The sequence below is a fragment of the Peromyscus eremicus genome, chromosome 3, assembly GCF_949786415.1.
Source record: "Peromyscus eremicus chromosome 3, PerEre_H2_v1, whole genome shotgun sequence".
NCBI lineage: Eukaryota > Metazoa > Chordata > Mammalia > Rodentia > Cricetidae > Peromyscus > Peromyscus eremicus.
Window position 1 is genome coordinate 3,738,165 of NC_081418.1, and position 25,615 is coordinate 3,763,779.

General features: G+C 38.5%; 1 protein-coding gene across 1 annotated transcript in view; it reads right to left on the reverse strand.

Moving 5' to 3' along the window:
* The window catches only part of Magi2 (membrane associated guanylate kinase, WW and PDZ domain containing 2), a 609,708-nt gene that overhangs the window by 230,305 nt on the left and 353,788 nt on the right, over window positions 1-25,615 (reverse strand). Inside the window, exon 8 of the mRNA XM_059256447.1 lies at window positions 21,560-22,198. Within this exon, the coding sequence (XP_059112430.1) occupies window positions 21,560-22,198 (639 nt within the window). The remainder of the gene's footprint in view (window positions 1-21,559; window positions 22,199-25,615) is intronic.

The following is a 25,615-nucleotide window of genomic DNA, read 5'->3' on the forward strand; positions in this document are numbered from 1 at the left end:
TGGGTGACAGTGGTTTTACCAATTATATCACTTAAAGTTTAACTCGAAGACTTATGCAGAGTATTTATAGGACTCCTTGGGAGATATGTGGGATCTGCAAGAGCAGCTAGGAAGAAATAACAACATCTGACCTAAATTCACAAGTATACACAGGAATTTCCCATAAAACAGAAGGGAAGAGGTATTTCAAGTAAGCAAAGCAATCTGCAATGAAGCAGAGCTACCAAGCAACAGTTCTCTGTGGTGAGTACTTAAGTTCCATGGAGGCGGGACATTTTAAATTATTTCACCAACCGCTGTATTGGCACATCCACGGTTTTTGAAACATCATCTGAATGAGCATTAAGCATTCAAATACTGAAGAAGAAATGGTGATAAGTGAGATGAAAAGACTGGTGTGGACTCGACCATGAAGGATCTGGATGTGAGACAAGAGTCTGGTTTTTATCTTATAGAAGATATGTAGGGACACAGAGGTTTACTGAGAGTAGAAACAAAATCAGAAATAGATAAGATCTCACTGTGACCCAGGCATGGTGGTACAAGAGGCACAAGGAACAAATGTGGTGACTGTTTAGTCTTGAAGAATTGACAAAGAAAAGGATTCATTGCAGAAGAGGAAAACATCTACACAGGAATAGTGTACACAAGTGAAGCAATCTGGAGGACGGAGGAATATTTGATGAGCAGCAAGCCACTGTTAGCATCAGAGAAGAGTATTTCAGCAATAAGATGGGTACAGAAACGAAACAGCAGTAGGCTGGGAGGTGCAGAGCAGCTAAGGAAGTGCAGATGTTAAGTGAAACCTGCTTCTCCAAGAATAAATACCTTAAGTGATTCATGGGATAAGGTGGAGATATGTAGACACATATATAGATGACCTTTCAGGAAAGGTGAGAATGAGCAAAAATAGAGAACTATCATTTAAAGATCAATGCAGAATCAAGCACAGTTTCCTATAGAATGGGAGAAATCGGGCAGCACATAGGCTACAGGCAAGATGTCCAAAGCAGAAAAGGTGAAAGGGTATTATGGAGTGTTTCTAGTAAACAGGATGCTAATGGAGCAGGATACTGAGTGATGGGGCATGGAGACTTCCAGGTCAAGGTGAAATTAGTGTATGAATACAGGACCTACAGGTCCTATTTTTGGAAGTCAGAGTGGAAGAGGAGATGGGCTAGTTTCTAAAATACAAGGAAGAAGAGAAGACCATACCAGATTCCCTTCACAGATGTTCATTTACTTAACATATATTCATAGTCAAAAATATACTCATGGTATTTAGGTTTTCCTTCTGCATGTAGATTTACATGCCAAGTAGAAAGTGGGATTTAGTAGCCATTCAAATCACTTAAATTGTTGGTATATGTATTTTGGATATTTTTTCAACATATGAAAATCTGTATAGCTAAAGCTAAAATGTAATATATTCATCCAAAATTTACAGCCATTTAACTGAAACCAATTCATTTATACTTACCTCAGTGAATTTTATTTGAGATTTTTAAGTCTGTTACTTCAGAACAACTTTTCCAAATTAGCATTAGAAGATATTCTGTCACATAAAACTGTTTTTGAACTAAAATGCATTATAATGCTCATTAAAACTCACTCTCCTGGAAATGTAAAACTGATTTATCTAATGCACTACAAAATTCTCTATAAATGCACCAACATGGTGAAATAATGTTAATTAGGATGAGAGACAAAATATATTTTCTTTAAATTTTAGAGCAATTAGTATAACTGTTAGTAATGTAGTATAATAACTGCAATTATTTTCATTTTCATTCTTGCTAGGATTTATTTATATTCATTAAAAGTCTGTGGTTTCGTATTCTGCAATATGCAAAAGTGAACATCACTTCATAGTGTTTTACAGCAAGATAATGTAGTAGGTGACCTCATTTATTTAGTTAACACCTAAGCCTCTTACACATATGCACCATGAGTCAGAGTATTCATAGCACAATTCTGGAGCATACTATCTGAACTCTTGTATGCAACCAGTCAACTTAAATTTCTGCTCTCACAAATAAGCAATGAGCACTCCAGAGGTGGGTTGCAGTTTTGATATGACTAGCATCATTTCCAAGCTATTGCCTACTATACTATCCTGGCAGAGAAGTATGTAATCTTTGTTGTGATTTAAAAGTCTTCATCTATCATCTATCCATCTGTCTGTCTGTTTATCATCTATCTATCTATCTATCTATCTATCTATCTATCTATCTATCTATCTATCTATCTATTTTTGGTTTTTTGAGACAGGGTTTCTCTGTGTAACAGCCCTGGATGTCCTAGAACTTGCTATGTAGACCAGGCTGGCCTTGAACTCACAGAGATCCACCTGCCTCTGCTTCCCAAGTGCTGGGATTAAAGGAGTGCACCACTACTGCCCAGTGATTCAAAAGTCTAGGAGAATTTGAGATTTACTCAGAAAATTATTATATATTAGTTATTTGTAGATTTCACTTTATAGTACTTTATTAAAGCCTTCATTAACAGGTACTATGACTCTCTCTCTCCTCAACTCTCCAAAATAATTCACACTGATGCAAGCATTGTGATACACACCTTTAATCCCAGCACTCGGGAGGCAGGGGTAGGTAGATCTTGGTGAGTTCCAAACTTGCCAGTGTTACATGGTGAGACCCTGTCTCAAAAAGTGGCACTTGAAAGGTGGCCCTGCCTCTCGTTGGACACGAAGAAAGAGAGCTGGTCCCTGACCCTCATGGGGGAGCTGACCCCAGTGTCCAGGCACGGGAGAACTGGCGCTGGCCCTGATGGCATGGGCATAGAAGAGCTGACTCTGCCCATTACCTGAGGTGGGTGGCCCCAGCTATCTGGTGTGACCAGCTCAGCTGCCACACAGACCCATGTCCAGGGCCTTCGATTGGTCCACCTTAACATCTACCCCTATCTAAGTCCTGCTGGAGCACGTGAAGGGACTGGTCCCGTGGAATGATCTCCATGACTCAGGACGGCCACGGGATATCTGAGAGGAGTTTCGGTGAGGGCCCAGTGATGATGGTGTACCAGAAGCCAGAGGCCTTGAACCAGACCAATGACTCATAGCACTGAGCATTTGCAAGTAAATGCCTGGACAAAACGGTTTACTGTGTGACACACCTCTGCTCCCAATGCCACCACGACAGATGAAGTGTGGGAGAGGAGGAAAGACCAGCTGAGGAGTGAAGAGGGACTTTGTTTGTTTGTTGTTTTGGTTTCATTTTTTTTTAATTTTTTTTTTGGGGGGGAATGGTGCAAGGGTGAAGGGTGGAAGTGAGGGGGCTGGGAAATGAGAGGAATTGGGGTGCATGATGTGAAATTCCCAAAGAATAAATAATTATGTTATTAAAAAACCACCTTACATGAACTGACCAAACACATTGTATGTGAGTGAATTTGATCATCGACTTGTAGTTTCAGAATTGAGTGAATCGTTCCTGCCTCCTTTGGTTCTGCCCAACTTTTCCCTTTTAAGTTCCCAATTCTGCTGCTGCCATCCCGTGAGATGAGTGAACCAGACTCTGAGCTCAGGGAAATTAGGACCGAGGATTAGAAGAGGTCAGGACCCAGGTTTATGGCTCACACAGAGACCATGAGTGAAACTTTGCAGCCATTTTCTCCTGGGGTCCACAAGAAATGACTGTAAATTAAAACTAAATAAGCTTATAATCCAGAAATCCAGACTCATCGATTCTTTGTATTTTCTTTGTTTTGATTTCATTACTTTCTGCTCTGATTTTTTATGATTTCTTGCTGTCCACTGGGTTTGAATTTAGTTTGTTCTTGTTTTTTCCAATTTTTGAGTTGCATCATTAAGCCCTTAAATCGTTAGAAACCTTCAGGTTTTAGATGACATGTTGTCTACCCTCAATTTTAGGAGCTGGTGCTCAGAGCATTTGAGGGACATGATCAGTTTTTCCAAGTGACACTGTAGCAGGGATTATACTGGAACCTTGGGATTCTGAGTCCAGTGAGCTGAGTGGCTCATTATCAGACCCAGCAAGCCTGTGGACATTCTCAGGAAATCATATGAAAAGGTTTATTGCCACATAAATAGCATAACTGGTGGGTTAACTTGCAGGATTCCTGTGTTATTAACCCCCAGAGGTAAGGTCCACAGAGAGAACTTAGTTTTTCACTATCCCCACCTGAGAACAAAACCTGGCATGTGGGAGTGAACAAAGAGGAAGAAGAAAGACAAATTAGGCAAAGGCTTTGCAGATGAACAAAGAGAGCTGAGTTCTGCTAAGGTTGCTATAAAAGTTGAGGCAAAAGAAAATCGATAGAAAATAGTTCTGTCCAGTTCACTCTGCGTCACTGCCTGAGTTACACATGTATCTTCCAGACTGTGCTGTGGCTCCTTCCCTTCCTAATGCCATAGCAATAACAATTTTCAAAGCATGCACACAGAGCCCTAAGGGAAACATGGTCAATAAGGTAAATGCACTGTTCTTTAGGGAAATTACTGTCATAAATTAGGTCTTCTCTGAAGGCAGCCATCTCTGCATGGGCATTCCTGCACACCTCCTCTAGAGCAATCCACTCATCTAGGTGACTTTGATGAATATAAATCTTCACTTGTAGTTTCTTCATTTAAGATGGCCTTGAACTACCCAATGAAGTAAAGTGTTAGGACTGAATCGGTAATTACAGTTGTAATTTATTATTTATATGTTGGAATTACTATCTGAAAATACTTCTAATGCCCATTTCTCTCACTTATACCAAGAAATGGCCAACAAATACACTTTTAAGTAAAAGAAAATGACACATTCATTCTAATATTTAACTCATAGGAGGGAAGCATAGAGAAGGGTACTTTTTTGATTACATAAAAATTTCAGATAAATTTTTTTATATTACTTGAACCTCATGACTTGTTCCCAAGGATTTCCCAATGAGCATGGATTTCATTTCCCACCTCATAAGGCCTCAGTGAAGCAAACGTGGGATATTAGGAACTGACCACAGCATAGCTTCTGACTTAGACAGGAATATTAATTCTTTTGGTTGTAAGAACTTGATCTCATATTGACAAAGGGGACAAAACAAAGTAGTCCAGGATAATGATAAAGGGAGAAGTATAATCTCTTAAAATCATAGTCTATGAAACACACACACATTACAGATTTGAACATGAAAGAGGTTTTGTTCCTGAGGGACCATAACAGTACTTGAGACTTCTTTCCATGGGTCAACCAAATGAAAAAAAAAAATCAGTTTTAATTTCTTCAACCATGCATCCTGATAATTCCATAAGTATCATCTCCCATTCCTGATGCTGAGAATACATATCCTGTCCACCACCTCTAGGGAGGGACTCCTCACCCCTACAGAAACTCCACCATCACCACCTGAGGACCTGGAATCACAAACACCTCCCCCAGATAGTGTCCTCCAACTTTGCTGTAATTCTAACCCCTGCTGTGACTCCACCCCACACTGTGACTCCACCCCCACTGTGACTCCACCCCCCACTGTGACCTCACCCCCACTGTGACCCCACCCCACTGTGACCCCACCCCTACTGTCTGAGGAACTCAAGTGCCTGTATCTCCCTTAGGTAGCACACATCCATGCCTATTGAGAGACCTAAGTACCACAAGCAGAAACTACGGTCTGTGGGAACCTTCGACAGCTTTCTAAGGATCTACAGCAAGAACATTTTAATACTACAAGTTTGCTCCTGTTCTCAGAAGCTGCACCTAGGCTTACCTGAGCTGGGCCACTTTTGATATTTCATTCACACATCAACACTGACCAACATGTCATCCAGCTGGCTTATAACCTGATGTTGAGATAATAGCAAAAAAGTGACACAAATGTTCACTCAACAAACATAGGGCAAATACTCATACTAAGAAACTAAGATGATACACAAGACAGTGATTTCAAACTAACAATTATAAATATATTCAGTAAGGAAAGAAACCACATGATGTTTATTCTCTTAACTCCTGTGAGTCTTAGCTAGAGCTGAAAGACGAGTGAAGGAGATAAAGGGGTCACATGATGATTCTATAAATAGAAGATGCTAAAGATTCTACCAGAAAACTACAAGCTGATAAACACATTCAGCAAAGTATCAGGATGCAAAACACACACACCCTTGCACACGCATGTGACTACTAGCCTTCCTATATACCAACAATACTAAGGACAAAATCAAGGAAACACTCCTGTGATGGCTATTCTTGGTTTTCAACTTGACTACATCTGGAACCAAAACTGGAGGGCACGTCAATGAGGGTTTTTTTTTTTTGTTTTTTTTTTTGCTTAATTTGAAATAGAAGATCCACTTCTAATCTGGGTCTTTGAGTTAGGAAGACACATGTTTAATCCAGATCTCTTGAGAAAAGATAGGCTTTTAATCTGGATCTTGAGGTGGATAGACACACCTTTAATCGGGGCCATCCCTTCTGCCACAAGTCTATATAAGGACATGAAAGAAGGAAGCTTTTGCTCTTTGCTTGCTTGCCATCACCTTGCCAGCACATCCATCCATTCACTGGCATTAGAGTCTACTTCTTCAGGAGTCCAGCATATACTGAAGACCAACTGAGAGATCCAGCCTTGAGGATAAGTACTGGATTCTTGGACTTTCCATTTACAGTCATCCATTGTTGGATTAGCTTGACTGCAGCCTGTAAATCATTCTAATAAATCCTGTGTGTGTGTGTGTGTGTGTGTGTGTGTGTGTGTATAAATTACATATGTTATATATATAATTCTAATAAATCCTATATAAATTCTGAATAAATCCTGAATATATACATATATATATATTCATTCTATAAGTTCTGTTACTCTAGAGAACCCTGACTAATACAAGTCTCATTCAGAATATCTCTCCCCCCATCTCAGAAATCTAATGAATGAAATGGAAGACTGGCACAATGAAGACTTTATGACATTGAAGAAAGAAATTGAAGAAGATAGTATAAAACAGAAAAACCTCCTATGCTCTTGGGCTGGAGGGATTAACCTTGGGAAATGGCCATCCTACCAAAAGCATTTACAGATAAAACACAGTCCCCATCAAAATTCCAACATACTTCTTCACAGATTGAAAAAAAAAATCTTACAATTCATATAGAAACACAGAACATCCAAGGTAACCAAGACAATCCTGAACATTAAAAAATGGCTAGAGGCATCACCATTCTGGATTTCAAGTTATACTACAGGTCTGTAGTAATAAAATCAGCATAAAACAGACACATTAATCAATAAAATAGAATTGTGGATCCACATATAAGTTCATATTTATACAGCCACCTGATTTTTGACAAAGAGGACAACAATACAAATTGGAGAACACAGCATCTTCAACAAATGGTGCTGTCAAACTGGATCACTACTTGTAGAAGCAATGAACAAGATCCTTATCTCTTACTCCACACAAAACTCAACTCTAAATGGATCAAGGACCTCAACATAAGACCTAATAACCTAAATCTGTTACAGGAGAAAGTAGTGAATAGCTTGATCTTATTGGTGCAGGAAAGTACTTTCTGAACAGGATCTTGACCATACAGATATAAAGACCAATAACTGATAAATGGGACCTCATGAAATTAAAAGCTACTGTACAGCAAAGGGCACTATCATTCAAGTGAAGAGGTAGCCTACAGAATGAGACAAAAAATCTCTACCAGCTATACATCTGACAGAGGGTTAGTGTCTAGAATATATAAAATTGAAAAAACCCTAAATATCAAGAAAACAAACAATCCAATTAATAAATAAGCTATAGAAGAACTGAGAAAAGAGTTCTCAAAGTAAGAAATACAAATGACTGAGAAAAATTAAAAACTAAAGGAAAAGGTCATTTCTTAACCATCAGGGAAATGTAAATTAAAACTACTTTGAGATTTCATCTTATTCCAGGCAGAATGGCTAATTTCAACAAAACAAAAGTAAACTGACAAAGTCACTATGGAAATCAGTGTATATAATTCTCACAAAGCTAAAAGTAGATCTAACATATGACCTGAGATACCTTCAGGTACTTGGCATGTACCTGAAGGACTTTATATCCTACTACAGAGACATCTGCTCATTCTTGTTCATTGCTGTGCTAGCACAATAGACAGGCTATGGAAACAGCCTAGGTGTCTACTAACTGATGAATGGGTGATGAAAATGTGGTATATTTAAATTCAGTTGTTAAGTAAAATACAATTTTCAGGTAAATGGATGGAAATAATCATTATGTTTGAGGTAAACCCAAACCCAGAAAGACATATGTTGTATGTTTTTCCTCATACATGAATGTTAGCTTTGTATCTTCAAATATGTATGTTTAAGTTGGAGTGCCCATAGAAGTCAGGAAACCAGTCAAGGAAGGAAAGATTAAGGTAGGAGAGAGAATACAGGTGGTATGAAGGGGAAACTGGGAATAATGAAGCAAAAAGCCTTAACTGGGGTGGGAGATTGGAGAGCAGGGCAGAAAATGGAGGATGGGATGTGATAACTAACAATAAAACCCTTTAGAAAGGCACATGGCTACCAACCACTAGAGAAGCTACCAAAAATATATACACAAAAAGAGTTCAAATGTTATTACCTGATAACAGGGGTCCAGGAACGTTATTCAGACACCGTAGGCTTTCAAATAAAATGCTGAGTCCCAGGCATAGGCCATTCCTAGTCTCAGGCACAGACTACTGGAGTTGTTGGTCAGTGGGAGTCACAGAGATGCCCCTCAAACATTAAGTGGTACTGCTATTGCTCTTGGTTACTCTCCACATCCTGGTAGTAAGACTATTATTGAAGATACCACATCATCAAGCCAGAGAACATAGAGAAATCAAGTTGGTACTCACCTGGAAGCTTTGTTCCTATTGGGTAGCTTTTATGGTGTTGGAAGATGCTGTGCATGCTATTGAGGAAGAAAATCATCAGTCCTACCTAGTTGTGAATTCTGCTAACTACACTAAGGACTGGCTTAACAAGACAGGCCCACAGGTACAGTAGTGACGTGAATGTTAGTTACATGAGTAACCTACCACTTTATGATTAGATTTAAAGTTCACTACCCAAGACAGAATTCATGTTTGGCACCAGCAATGGGTTCAGGAGCTTGCAAGTAGGTAGGTCATGGGTTCTAGAGGTGATATTATTCCTAGTATTTATGTTAAATGAACATAGTATTAAACTACTCTTAAAGGATTATCCTTAAATCCATAGTGTAGTGCATTTCTCAACTCTTACCAGAGAAGATTCTTCCACAAGAGATTGTGATTAACACAGAGAGAACAGGAGACTGTGGAATAGACAGCTTAAATAGGACATCTGTATCATATCCACTCCTCCCAAGACTCAGGGATCATTGTGGAAGAAAAGGCAGAAATATTTTAAGAGCAGGAGGCAGTGGATGACTGCAAAGAGAGTGTCTTCTGCCCATAACAGGTGCTGTACATATGAACTCACAGTGCTTGTAAGCATGCACAAGACCTGCTCAAGTTAAGCCAGCCCAAGCCCAGCGTGGAGAAAGGGGTGGGCATGAAGCCCGACCATAGCTGAGGAGCTACTGCCATGTGTAGCTGATGGGAGGGGGAGGGTCAGTTGTCTTCAGGTATGCAGACCCTGAGAGGCTGCTCATGCTCCAGTAGATGACCCTACACCCATGTGCATACTGGCAGCACTAGGTGGACTCCGTGAGATTAAAAAAAAATCACATGAAATTGGGAGGGAATAGAGGTAGGAGATAAGGAGGAGTTAGAATTGAAAGTGGGCTTGATCAGTACATATGCATGAAATTTTTAAACAACAAATTAAATACTAAAAACTAAATTCAAGTAAATACAAAATTTAAAACCTTAGAGATACTCAGTTCTAAGCCCTCAGAATATTTCTTGTTCATTTACATTCATTTCTGGAATGTGGCCATTCAGTCTATAGCTTAATCTATCCTCTACGTGGCAGCCATACCTTCTCACACAGCTGAAAGGCACCTTAAGCTTGACATGTTCCAAACAGGAATCTTATTTCTCTTCCAGCAGCCAAAAGCTGTGTCTATTTAACACACTCACTATGCAATGGAGGGCTATTCTGTTCTAGTTGCAAAGGTCAACAGTTCCTGCTGTCTTGATTATTCTTTCTCTCCGCCACTGGACTCAGTGTATTGGCAAACACTGGTCCTTGTCCTTTGAGGAAAGATCTAGTCTGTTTTCTAGTGCCTTCATTTCTTCTATTCTTCTCCAGGATCTTCAGAGCTCTCATTGGATTGCTATGAAAGGCAAATAGCTCCTTTATATTTCCATCTTTACTCATATCAGTAAGAGCTGATCATGCCTGTATCATATCATCTCTTTGCCTCCACAGCTCTGCATTTCACTTGCAAGTGAAATCCAAGGCCTTTTTCACACAGCTATTGTAACAGGCCTGACAAAAGTGAAGATGTTCTAAAGAGACAGTTATGTTTCCCAATCTGACTACCCAACTATTGAAACAATAGACCCCAAAGAAATAAGAAGTTCCCCAGAGATCTCACATCTGATTTTCCAGTGAAGGTACAGATAACAGGAGAGCAAATATCTACTATACATGTGACGCCACACCTTTATTCCTCACGGTGTTCACAGGAATAACTGTACTCACCAGGGCTGAATAAAGTACTGATCAGTCTTATGTGATTAACTGGATCCAGAACTAAGTTCTTGACAATGCATTATGGAGGAAGGATGGGTACTCTTCTTCTAGTACTGCCCCTTAATGCTTATTATTATTTTTTATGACACTTTACTTTTTTGTTTTCATTTGGTCTATGAGCTGGCAAAGGAATACCCCGTAAGGACATTAGAATCCTAGTGTGTGAAGAGGTCACCAGAAAGAAGTTTGGTTTTCTGAGCTACCATATTTCATGGAGGAATGTTGCCTAGAAGATCAGCAACCCAGAACACATGCTGTGGGAAGCAGGTGATTGATGAGCAGAGTGTCGCTGTGTTAGTTGCTAAAATGTTAAGCCATTTTTCAGTTAGTACAGAGGTCAATATACAATGTATACATTTACTATTGTTTGTTTCATTATATATGTTTTTTCTACAAATACCAGGCAAGAAGTTGAATTGCATATAGTAATTATGGAATATCAATTTTTACTTGTTTACGGTCTTTCTGGATACATTTTATGCTTCTCTGTTTCTGAACTATTCCAATATTAGATCCATATTGTGGTATTTAGATCTGTTTTGATTTCTTAAGTCTTGTTATTTGTAGTAATGGTAGTTTTTAAAATCTAAGTGCATCTATAAAAGAATCTTGTTAGCTTGAACTAACTGGCTGCTCAAATGTTTCCCCAACAATAGCAGCATGAAACAAATACAAGAGTATTTGAGTATAAGCGAGCATATATACGCTCAAATGGTTCAGAGACACACACAGGTACAAAAACAAATGTACTAAAATCACTATAGCAAAGTATTAACAGTAATGTAAGTAGTATACTTTCATTTTTTGGTAAATTTGAAATTATTTCTAAATGAGAATTTTTCTGGAAAAAAGTATTACCACTATTAAAAGTACCAATACTTATATCATTATTATTAATTAGCATTTCCTATGCAATTTTCAAACTGGGATACAAGGTTTTTTTCTATGTTTTTATTAAAAATTAAATGTATTTATTTCATACATGCAAACAATGTATTTTGGCCATATTTATTTCCCCTTCAACTACCTCAGAGATCCCCCATTTCCCCTCCAACTTTATGTCTTCCTTTTCTTTACATTCCACTAATTCTAGTCAGCTCTGCCTGCATGAGCATGGATACAGGACCATCCTCCTCTGGAGCATGGAAAACCTATTAGGAGCCATCTCCTTAGAGAAAAATGCCTTTGACCAACTTCCAATATCTCTACAACTATGGGTGTCTCATGGGCCCCTCCCCTTGTTTAAAAAATTAAAGGAAAAATATCATATATATATATATATATATGTATATGTATAATTCTTTACATGTATGATTTCACACCCTCATAACCTCTCATTACCGTATTGCCAGACTAAGAAAGGAAGACACCGGTCTTTGAGAACCTCTGGGGATACTTCCTGGGGACAGAAAGAAAACTTTCCTAATCCTATTGATTTCAATTTATGAGAAGTTCACAAATTAAATGGGCTCAGTTACACTTTAACTTGGGTAATGGTGAACTACAGGTAAAGTCTGACTCCAGCCATCACCTTGGCTTTGCTTTACTCCAGACACGAAACAGCAGCCTATGTAGGCAAAGAGTGTAGTGAGCCTTTGAACACCGGAAAATTATTGATAAAGAAATTGGTAAGTTTTTTGAATCATTGAAGTAGAAAAGTGATTAGCAAACCCAATTAAAAATAGTACTAATAATGGATGAGAATACTATTAGTACTCAGATAAAGTAAATTTGGCAAAAATAGAGAGCACTTGGATCTGATTCTATCAAAATGCACTTGGACATGTGAATAAAACAGGTACATTTATAGGATAACATATATTTTAAAAACTGAGCTCAGGAAAAACAGAAACTCTAAAAGATAAATCATAGTGAGAGAAAGAGAGTCAGGTGTAAAAGGTGGCAATTCTTCCATCAAACAAAACCAAATCAAAGCATGCCAAAAAACAAAGAACTGGGTAATTTCAAAGATTTTATCTTCAAAGACTTGGGACCTTTAGTGCAGGTTCACCTGCTTCACAGAGCAGACAAACTAGTGCTGCACTCACGGCCGAAGTATGACAGCAAAAGCTCAGGAAAAGGAAATCTCAGATGGTTATCATGGACATGTTGATGCAAATTTATATGCAAACAAATTGAATTTACAGGTACTTGGTAAACATACTCTATTTAGATTGAATATAGTTTATTCAAGGAATAAGCAGATGCTTGGATGCTAATGAACTCAGGACGTCAGGCTTGGTGGCAAGCACAAAAAACCAAAAACACAAAAATCATTTTTAATGAAATAGGAATTGTGTGTATATCCTGAAAGTGGTAAATATGACTCTGAAAAGAAAAGCCAGTATTATGTTTAATAGTATAAGATGTAGCTTTCCATTAAAATCATGAATAAAACAGTTTTTTCCATGGTCTAAACTACTAGTGTTTTTAAAGAAATAACAATCTGTTTTACTGACTGTAAAGATAAATCAGAAGTATGTAAACAAGAAAAAAGAAGGTGTTTAGCTTGATGGCACAGACCTATAATCCTAGCACTTGAGAAGCTAAGGAAGGAAAAAGATTGTGTAGGGACAGCCTGGGCTATATACAAAAATAAAAACCCCAGAAGGGGAGAAAAAAAAGTCAAAAGAACACCAAAACCCCTTAAACAACAGACAGTGAAGTTATTTGTTATTTGTGTGTGGTATGCATGCATACTTCCAAAGCCTAGGGAACAGAATAAAAAAAGATATAGAAATAAGATATATTTGTGAGGAAATGCATTATAAAATGAATATTCAAGAAAAAAGTTTGAGGAGATTAGGTGCTATGGGATGGTCTGTATGTGCTCTGATTGGTCAATAAATAAAACACTGATTGGCCAGTAGCCAGGCAGGAAGTATAGGCGGGACTAACAGAGAGGAGAATTGAGAGAAGAGTAAGGTGGAGGGAGACACTGCCAGCCGCCACCATGACAAGCAGCATGTGAAGATGCCGGTAAGCCACGAGCCACGTGGCAAGGTATAGATTTATAGAAATGGGTTAATTTAAGATATAAGAACAGTACACAGAGAAACCCTGTCTCAAAAAACAAAACAAAACAAAAAGATATAAGAACAGTTAGCAAGAAGCCTGCCACAGCCATACAGTTTGTAAGCAATATAAGTCTCTGTGTTTACTTGGTTGGGTCTGAGTGACTGTGGGACTGGCGGGTGAGAGAGATTTGTCCTGACTGTGGGCCAGGCAGGAAAACTCCAGCTACAATTAGGTGTCTATGTGATAGTCATGAAAGGGCACAATCATTTATTTTATACTTTTCTTCTTCCAACAGAATGCCAACAATATGAGAAAAGTTTATTACTTTATCCTTGATGTCCTCCACAACAAGAAAGAAGAAGGAAAAACAAGGGTTGGCTAGATGGATCAGCAGGTAAAGTCACGTGCTGCCAACAGGGATGACTCCCAGAAGTCCCCCTCTGACACCCACGGGTATGCATGGTAGCTGCATGCCCTCCAATAAACAAGTCAATAAATACACAAATAAATAAGTAAATAACTACAAAATACATTAACAAGTAAAACAATAAAGAGAAATGAAAATATCTAACATGGTAGCATTGGAAAAAGGAATGACTATGTAGCTTATGTATTATGGCTGTACACGGCTGTGCAGGGACAGATGGTAAAGATGCAGAAGAAATGGAAAGCCACACTAGCCATTAGAGGGTGTCTGACAAATGAAGAAACATAAGAGAAATACTTCCCAGCTAACATAGGATGTTTCAAAGTAAATTTAGTTTAAAAAGGGGAGAACCTAAGCCATTCTGTAAAACTCAGTGCAGTTAGAAGCCTGAAACCACATAAAAGTCTTATCCTGAACAGAATTATTAGAAATTAATACCAAAAAAATCCAGAGCATTCAAAATGTTTGAAAAAGAAAAGGTACAATTCTAATAGAAATTACAAAGAAAAATAAAACATCCTGAACTGAGTGAAAAGGGAAAACATGGCATTTTAAAATTTATGGAGTCCAGCTAAAGGAATGTTCAGAGTAAATTTATAGCTGAAATGCTTTTATTATAAAGAGAAAAATTGAGTCACTGGTCTGAGGACATACCTCAAAAAGATATCAAGGGAGAGTAAATCAAGCACAGGGCTGAAAAATGAGATGGCAAGAAGCACAGTATAAGATACTGAGACAAAACCGAAAAACAGACTCAATCTTCCCAAAAACCAGTCTTAAAAACTATTCTGTGACATTTGTTTCAAAATTATACTAACACATTCAAATACTTACTTAATTGGTAAAAATGCCAAGACACATAAATTATCAGAACTAGTTTGTAAAGAGATAGAAAATTTGAACAGACCTAAGTAACGAAAAGAAATTGAGTTACCTACTAAAAATGAATCTAAGAAAGGTCCAGCTTAGGTGCCTCACTGGTGAATTCTATCAAACGCTTATGGAAGAGAAAATACAAACTCCTCAGAATATAGGAGATTGGGTGGGATACATTTTTAACTCATTTTTATGAGGTTACTATTATCCTAACATCAAAGAGAAAGACCACAAGAAATGGACAGAAGATGCTCTGTCCATTCCCAACAAAAATACAGGCCAACAACCAGCAACATATAAGAACATACAGTGTCAGGAATACAAAATGAGACAGCATCTAAGTCACATTGTATCACTCACCATATTAACAAAATAAAGTGCTGGAGCTACACAATCATTGCAATACAGGCAGAAGACATATTTGAGGATACTAAGGACCCACTGATCACTAAAAATCACATCAAACTAAGAACAGATAGGATTTTTCTCAACCTCATGAGGGGTATCTAAAAACCTTGTACCTAATATGGTACTAAATGGTACAAGTTGAATGAATTCCCCCCAAAACTGGTAACAACAACTAAAAGGACATCTGCTGATATGTCGTCTGTTTAGCATCACATTTGAAAATTTATCTAGTTAAGAAGTCCTGGCTAGCTTTAACCAGCAACATGAAATTGCCTAGAATTATCTGGCAGGAGAGCCTCAACTGAGGAATTGCCTAGATCATACATCCAAAGGCCACTGGACATGTCTGGGGGTTACTTTGGTTGTTAGTTAATTGATGCAGGAGGGCCCAGCCAACTGTGGGCAGTGTCATCCCTAGGCAGGTGCTCGTGAGCTTTATACTAAAGCTAGCTGAGTATAAGCTGGCCTGCCTTGCAGCTAACAAGCAACAGTTCCCAAGATTCCTGCTTCAGTTGTGAAGCGAGTTCCTCTGTTGAAAGTAATGCTGGGTGGAGGAGTAACAGGTGGGCCTTCAAGATCCTTCTTGGGAAGAAGTTGTTTCTCTCCGTGATGGACTCTGATGTAGATATGTAAGCTGAGATGAACCATGCCCTCCCCTGAGTGGCTGTTGATCGGTGTTTTGTCTCAGACACAGGAAGGAAAACAAAAGTAAGTGAAGGAAAAGACACCAGAGACTTACAATTGAGAAAAGGAAAGAGAAAGTTTACTGGATGATAAAATTACATAGGAAATATTACAGAACAACAAAAATCAGATATGTTTACACATGTTAGCCATAAGTAATTTGAAAGTGACATTAAGAAGCCATTTGTTAAGGGCACTGGCTGCTCTTGCAGAAGACTATGGTTCAATTCTCAGTACCCACATGACAAATCACAACTGTTCATATCACTAGTCCTAGGGGATCTGGTACCCTCTTCTGACTCCCCAGGTATCAGACATACATGAGAGCAAAATGCTCACATACATAAAATAGAAGAAATCTAAAATAATAAAAAATACTAAGAACCTCAACAAAAGAGGTCCATGGTTTGTACATTAAAGACTTTGCTGAGAGAAACTGAAGGAGATTTAAACAAATAAGAAGTCCATGGTTTGTACATTAAAGACTTTGCTGAGAGAAACTGAAGGAGATTTAAACAAATAAGAAGTTGTATCACATTTGTAGGTTGAAAAGTTCAGTCGGAAGTTGAGAAGTTGTTCTGTAATACCATAACCTCAGGAGGTTGTTTATTGAATAGAATAAGTACAAAGCTATTGTCTGTGGAGTACTGAACCACAAATGGAAAATCATCATCACATTCCCTCTCCACAAGGCTCAGGGACCATTTCAAGAGAAAGGGTGGAAAAACTTTAAGAACCGGAGGTTGGAGAGGATCCAAGCAAAACAGTCTCTTTTGGACATAACAGGGTAATTGAACCCATGAACTCATGGCACCTGTAGCTGTCTACACAGGATCTGTACAAGACCACGCCACTCAACATTCTAACAGGAAAGGTTAGGGCCTCAGGAGCCTCCACCCCTAACTCGGGAACTAATGACAGCTGATGGCTTCTTGAGAGAAAGAGTCAATTGTCTTTAAGGGTATGGCCCCCAAGGTCAACCATGCTCTAGTGGATGGCACTACACCCTGGCATATATAAATTGGATTGGTGGGCCATTAAAAGTTGGGGGGCATGAGCTGGGCATTGGTGGTGCACACCTTTAATCCAAGCACTTGGGAGGCAGAGTCAGGTGGATCTCTGTGAGTTCGAGGCCAGCCTGGGCTACCAAGTGAGCTCCACGAAAGGCGCAAAGCTACACAGAGAAACCCTGTCTCGAAAAGCCAAAAAAAAAAAAAAAGTTAGGGGGCATAAGGTTGGGATGAACAGGGGAGGTGGGGTGGACCTAGGAGAAATTAGAGAGGACTAAGGGATAAATACATTGCAGATGCATATGAAATTCTAAGAATTAATAAAAACTTTATATTGAAAAGGACAATTCTAACATCTCTATTTATATGCAAATGCAAAGGACCTAGAATAACCAAAACTATTTTATAAAGGAGAAAAATTTGGAGGACTCAGACTGATTTCAAGATTTAACACAAAGCTACTGTAATCTAGAAAGTGTTGCATTAACATAAGAATAGACATACAGACTAAGGGAACTGAATAGAGGGTTTGGAAACACATCTTTGCATCACCTTTTCATTTTCATCACAAGTGTCAAGGCTATTCAACGAGAAAGAATAGGTTGTTTTCCCAGCAAATAGCGCTATAACAATTGTGTATACATATGTGCAAAAATGAAAATGAATTTAAGTTCATAATGCTACATAAAAGTTAACTTTGAACTGGCTTAGACATAAATACCAGCACTTAAACTTCAGAATTTCTAGAAGAAAACATAGGGAAAACTTTGTGACTTTAGGTTAAGCAAAGACATGACACCAAAAGAATGAGCCATGTTAAGATGAACCTAATACACTTTATCGAGTCACAATTCCACAATCCTCTGTGCTTCTGACCCAAAGGCACCAACAAGAAAATGGACAAATAAGCCACAGATCTGAAGGAAGTATTTGCAAGTCATCTGTTGACTCAGAATTTGTGTATACAATGAGCTTTTGTAATTTAGGAGGGCAAATAGGGTGTTGCTATAGCTGTGACGGAGACTTGTCTAGCATTTATCAGGCCCTGGGTTCAATTCTCAGTATAAAAACACATGAAAGAAAAGATGATAAATATTCCAATGTATAATTGGGAGAATATTTAATGATATATGTTACTAAAGAAGTTTTGAATACCAATAAACACATGAAAACATGTAAAAAGATCAGAGATATGTGGGTTAAAACCATGAAAAAGTGTCAGGAAGTACACTTTCAATAGGTTGACTTTACTAAAGGCTTATTAAATCAAAGGTGAGAAACAATGGGCCAAAACTGGGAGCTTCAGACATTGTTATGGTGTATTTGCTGAGGGACTATAGAAGCCAGCCATTATGGAAGCCATCTAGACAATTTATTAACAGTTTAAATATATTCTTTTTCTTTAACCCAGCAATACCATTTTTGGGTATCTACTCCCCAAAGAGAGAACATCTGCATAAGCAGACAGTTGAATCCAAATATTCATAAAAATATTATTCATAAATGCCCAAAGATGAAAACAACTCAAATAACCACCCACTGAGAGTATTGCCACCCATGAAGCACTTTCGAGAAAGGCATTTCCACTGAGGGTCAGTATTTGGGTACAAAGTGACTAATAAAAGGTTCATACCATTGAACAATAAAGGCAATAAGAGAAACAGACTTTTCATACATATGTATCTGTTAGGTGATTCTCAACAGCATGATGTTAAATAAAACACTATATACTATATGACGTTAGTCATAAAATATTCTTGAAAGGTAAAATGATTCAGAAAAGCAGATTAGTGGTTCCTCGAGGCTGAAGGTGGGAGAGGAGACGGGAGACAAACAGGTCTGAGGGACACGGGATGAAGGGCGCTCTGGGAAGAATGGTGCTCCTGTACAATGATACCATGTTTGAAGAACTCAGTGACGTCTATACTTGCAATTGGCAAATGTTATGGTATATAAACTATACCACATGGTATATATTTAATAAGTTAAATATATCCTTCTAGTCAAGACATTTTAAAGGAAAACATACATATGCATGATGCCATTCCATCTATATTAGACCATATGTTTTATATATGCATCACCAGACTACATACTTTCTATAAGTACATATACAAAAATATGTTTTCCTCTAGGAAAAAGATTGAAAGTATAGGTAGAACAGAAAATTACTTTTCATCGTATGCTGTCTGAATTAGTTACTAAAAATATTCAACTACCTGCATCATTGCTTTATAAATGAAAATACTAACAAACAAGACAATCAGCCATGGTCCTGAAATAAGAAGCCAGCTTTGAGGAACTTTGCTCATCTGAATGAGATCATAAGCACTTCTGAGTGGCCTATGACAAGATAATCAAAATGAATCATCACACAACATGGTGCAGGCTCTTATTAATTTCAGAGAAGAGTGAACACTGTAGGAATTCCAGGAGCCTCAGTAGGTTGACAAGGACTTTCAGATTCCACAGTGCTGCACTAGTGAGAAAGGTAAGGGATCACTTACCCAAATGAACAAAATGCAGACGGAAGTCTTATCACGAGAGGACTGGGTAAGTGACCAGAGAGAGCAAGGTGAGTGACCAGAGAGAGCAAGGTGAGTGACCAGAGAGAGCAAGGTGAGTGACCAGAGAGAGCCAGGTGAGTGACCAGAGAGAGCAAGGTGAGTGAGTGACCAGAGAGAGCCAGGCGAGTGACCAGAGAGAGCCAGGTGAGTGACCAGAGAGAGCAAGGTGAGTGACCAGAGAGAGCAAGGTGAGTGAGTGACCAGAGAGAGCAAGGTGAGTGAGTGATCAGAGAGACCACGGGAGGGGAAGGAGGAGAGCAAGGCTGCCCAGCTTAACAAATGCATGCATGTACACACACACACACACACACACACACACACACACACACACTAAAATGTTTCCAGAAAGGCACAAATTACAGTAACAGCAAGGATTTCAAAGCATTTTCCTGTTATGCCACAATTTAAAAGAAGCCGTTTTATAAAAAATGTGTTCATATTTCTTTCTGTGAGCCAAACAATGGCTACAATGCCGCGATTTTCAGCTATATCACTTAATATTAGAAATATTGTCCAAAACTTGATTTTTCAATGGAACATTAGGAACATATGGCTGCTTAAATTAGAAATATTTGCCTTAATCTTAAACAATCAATTCAAGAAGTCAAAATACAGTCAACATTTAATTACCAAAATTCACATGCCATTTCATAACAATGCCGTAAGAAGGCAAAATGTATGATTATTTTGTTATCATATTAATTTTCCCTTGGTAATGGGAACTTTGTGTAATGTTGCTCACAAAATGCATAGTATTTGCTGAATCAATAATGTAACACTTCCTTGAAGGGAAAAAAGCCGCAGAGAGGCCAAATAACTCATAAATGGTACTTCTTTCAGCTCTGATTTCTTTTACTTGCATTTTAAAATCACAGTTCCCACGCTGTTTTGAGCGCTTGAATAGGCAATCACGTATGTTTATCCACATGGGTTTTTCATGAGTGACTACGCCACGGTACTGCTCCTGACCCTTCTCTGCTGAAGCTTCATAATCAGTAATAAATAAATAAATCTTTAAATCCAGCAGACATATAGTGAGGCATGCACCTGCTGTTACCGTCAGGTGAGATGGCATTGTAACCCTGCTGTGACAATCCCACAGCCGAGGATCAAGGACCTCAGGTGCTGAGTCCAAATAACTGATAGGGAGGGAAATCAATTGTTGGCTGCACCTGGTCCTTCACATCAACAGAAGTAAGGAAAGGGCCTTAGCTTTGCCCTGTTAATTTTCTACAAAGACCAAGAGGGAAGAGCAGTGGGGATTCAAAGCTCCTACCACTCTCTTAAATTGTGTTCCATGTTCTTCTTAGAGTCCCAGTCTTGACCCTGTCCCATCATTTTCTACCTGGTTCATGGCAGACATAATTATCCACGGTGGCGGATAGTTGTGTCCCATAGTAGTGGAATATTCCTACTCACACTTATTTTATCCAAACCCAGCTCCCGGGGGTCCTTATGAGGATTTGGAGGAGTGGACTGGCCTCCCCACTGCTCGCCTGAAACCCACATACAATCCCTGGTATTGCTTCCTTTAGAAAAGCAGGCTTCTCAGTAAGTCAACAGGCATGGACTGAGTTCTGCAAACTGCCACGTCACTGACCCTTTGTGACAAGATGTAACATGTCCATAGCTGGGACCCGTTCTTTACCCTCCACATCCACAGTGCTATGTTGGTGAGACTGAAATCCTACTATCACAGTGTTTAATATAAGTCAAGTAAAGACACATTACAAAAATTCAGAAACCTGGATCCTAAATTCACATTTTTCTCTCTGCTTCTTTTAACTTTTTTGTAAAGGCATGATTTTATGTTAGCCTACAGGAAACTTTTGTTTGAACAATATTTGTATAAAGAGTTCTAATCTACCCACATCTACTAAACACATCCATGTTTGTCTTACCTCCTCGATGGATGATTAAAGAAGTCTCACTTCCAATGGGGCAGTCCTTAAGTATATCCACTACTTCTGTATGGCTCAGGTTCTGTACATTCTGCTGGTTGATTTCAACAATGAGGTCTCCTTCACACAGCCCAGGGCATCCCTGAATGTCAAGTATTTGTTTCACCCGCTGTCCCGTGGGACTGTCAGCAATAGTGAAGCCAAATCCCTGGGCACCTTTCACAATGGTTAAGGTCATAAGTTCAGCTTGAGTGGCTCCAGATGAAGCCATAGACACATTGTCGTCATGGACGGGTGGTGGATACGTGCCATCGAGCTGACCCTCAGCTGGCATGGAGTGCAAAGAATGAGGTGGTCGATCTGTAATATCTGGAACTGACTGTGAGGTCCGAGAAATGTATTCCAAATATGTTTCATAGTTATGTCTTCCATTGACCATCACTGGTGGTGGCCTCTCCATTATTGCAAGGGGTGGCACCATGCTGTTAGCAGGATCTTCAGGATCAAAGGGCAAAGGGTAGCCACGACACAACACCAAGTTGACACTCTGACCAATAGGAACAGACTGGAAAAGTTTGACAACATCTGCATGAGTGTGTCCAAGGACACAAACTTCATTAATATAGACAATGACATCACCTGCAAGGAAAAAGGAGAGATTGACAACATGAGGTAAGTTCAATTAACATTGACATAGAGAAATGGAATTATTTATGAGAATACTGAAAGAGTTCTCTGCTTCTCAGTAAGCAATAAGAAATCAATTAGAATAATACTTCAGCTCTCTGTAGGTGAGTCAAGGTTACAAAGGTCTGCCAACAAGTAGAACGGTCAAATGCTGGAGAAAAGAGCCACTTGGTTATTTTTGAAGCTTGGAAACAACTCCATACTTAGGCTCAGAAAAAAAAAAACGTTAGAAGAATTTGTACTTTGAAGAAATATACGTTTCTGTTTTTTTCTTCTTTCTTTTCATTTTCATTTCCATTTTAGTGCAACTAAGATCAAAGAATGTTCAAATTGTTGAGAAGTGATGGCCATGAATTTTGGATGAAAAAGAAAGCCCTGATGTTTGAAGGTTTGGGTACCACATTCCTCTTTGTAAAGGTGCTGTGAGAATGAATGAGATGATGAAGGAAAAGGACTTGGCGCAGTGTCTGAACATCGTACGAGTGCAGTAACTTTGGATGGAGGGCGCTTGGTACCCTGGCAGTCAAACAGGAAGCTGCTATGGACTCATTCTCTTCTCTTGGAAAAATTAGTTTAGCAATGGTATTTGTTCTCTTTCCCAAATGAAGTATCATAAGTTTATAGAGGTCTACTGGTTAGAAGCTAACTTTATGAACTTACTTAGAAATGCTATGAATACAAACTATTCATTATAAAATATAGTCATTAAAATGCTTCCTTCTCCTTTAAATGCAAAAGACATGATTGTGTGAGATAATTGTTTTAAGATTTCTTAAATTATATATGAATAAAAACTTCATTTTTGGATAATGCTTCTATCATGGATTGGTATTTTTTGTCCTCATGAACCATAATACTTGAAAATTAAACTTGTAAATTAAAATTGTGCCTGATGATGCTGGGAAGTATATGAGGATTGCCCAAAGAATAACTCAATAGACATCCTTTTATTTTGCAAGGTAGTTTTGAACTGAGTCGTGTGAGTAGCCAGGAATTTCTCTCTGAGATAACATTGTCTATCAAGACTGCAAACACCAAAAAAGAAAAGAAGAAGAAAATAAATGTTTTTAGGTACATTATATAAAATATCTCTCCAATGCACTTATAAATGAATAATTCTATGAGCAAAATAATCCTAAGTAAAATGGCCTCAACATCGTTGGTTTGATTAATAGTCACAGCTCCAAAGACATAGGCAGAAAGGCCCAAGAGATGTTATCAGAGGATCCAGGGTAGACTTGCTTCTAGAAAGTGCCATTGCTTATGATAGTCTGGAAACACACTTCCACAATCGTGGAAAGGGTGCCGACGCATTGACCTCACACTTAACAGAGTTGAAGTGGCTCTTCCTTCTCTGTTATTAGGATTACTTACTTGAGGGGAGCAGCTGGGAATGCCTTGGCATGATTTTTAACGAATTCTGTTCATCTCAGAGTCCTAGAAAAATACCAGAGCCAGATAGGCCATCTTTCTCCTCCTCTACCCTTCTCCACCTGACCTCTGGCACTGTTTGGTGCTGAGGATCAAACTGAGGGGCTCTAGCATGCTAGACAAATGTTCTACCACTGTGCTGCATTTGAAGTACTGACCTCTTCTATTCTTAAATGTAGTCACAATCCATTTCACTTACATAAAAGGTCGAAGGAGAAAAACTACCTGTGCACTACTCTCCAACTTGATGGTTAGTGAATTGCTTATATTAGTAGAAACCTCCACTGCACCTATTTTCTTAGTTGTATCCTCTTATTATCCCTTCTAAAAGTAACTATTGTCTTGCACCTCAAGCTTGATAATTGGAAGCACTTTACATTTTATGCCATACTTAGGAAATGCTATCTCTGAATAGCATTAAATTATGAAATAATGATCATCCTTAAAATGTTTTGTGTATTTTAAACTTTTTGTAAATGAAATGTATTTTAATATTCTGTAATTTCCTAAAAATGTACCTATGATAGTCATGGATTTTAATACAGGTACTTCTAGTTCATTAACTCTTATTGTATCTTTTGGATGGCCATATTATTATTTATTAATATTTACCTATTATCTCATTACAAGTGTTTGGATACTTCAAAGACTACTTTGTTGCAAACTTCTTTCATGGATCCTGTGACAGAGAGGGAGTGCTTTGACTTTGGCATGGAATGGCTGGCCATAAACCACATGCAGTTTCAGTTTTATTAGAGAATAGTAAATGGTTAATAAAATAGGTCGCGTTGATTCAAATTCCTGCCGGTAGTATGTTGGAACTGTCATTGCTTCTCAACTGACACAATACTTGGTACTCTCAGGTAAATCATGGTTTTGATTTGCATTTCCCAGATTGCTAGGGAGGACAAACAATTTATGTAGGTTCCCTCTTGGGTGCATGTATCTCATCCCATCCATCCATCCATCCATCCATCCATCCATCCATCCATCTATCTACCTACCTATCTATCTATCTATCATCCATATACTTATCATTCATTCATCCATTCCTCTACCCATCCATCCATCTCTTATCTATCTATCTATCTATCTATCTATCTATCTATCTATCTATCTTCCATCTATCTACCTATCTATCTATCATCCATCCATCCATCCATCCATCCATCCATCCAGCTACCTTCATTCTGGCTCTAACATTTTTTATGTGTTTAGGGGCTTCCTGGACAGTGTGATAACTTAGGATAGTGGGTTCCAGGCCTATCATTTACTAGGAATTTGACTTAGCACAAGAATGTGATCAGATCCCTCTAAAATGATGAAGAAATGTAATACCAACTTGGGAAATAACTAATAATGAGATCGTATAGGTGATAAGGCTTGTGAGCTGCATATTTTCATGCAAATATAGTCACTATTCCTGTAGTTATTATTTGTCCTTGGCAGTATCCTTCTGTAAAAGTATGGTGGCCCAATTAAAATATTCCCATCACAGTCATAACCAAATGATGGTAGAAATGATCATTTCTGAGTGGTCAAGTATAAGGCAGGAAGGTGACAGATGCTACTTTACTTCAAGGCTGCCACTAGCTTTAATCACAGTTGACAAACCCTCAGTCTCCAGTGCTTAATCTTTCTCTCTGCTCTTCCGGTCCTCCCCAGGTGAAAGGGACTGGATTGCTTCCGGACTAAAGAGCAGTTATGGTAATTGATGTTATCTCTTTTGTACTCAGCAAAGGAATGAGAACAACTACTTGTTGTTCTTAGCAAGACTTCTTTTAAACCTAGTTTATGTGTCATTTCTACTCCATAGTTTTTCAAGTCATCAAAGAAGCAACTGATGAAGAATACTGCAGCATTCTAGGTTAAAACAGTTTTCTGAATGTAAAAGATAAGAGTTCAGTTATTGTAAAACTATCTAACACCTTGACAACA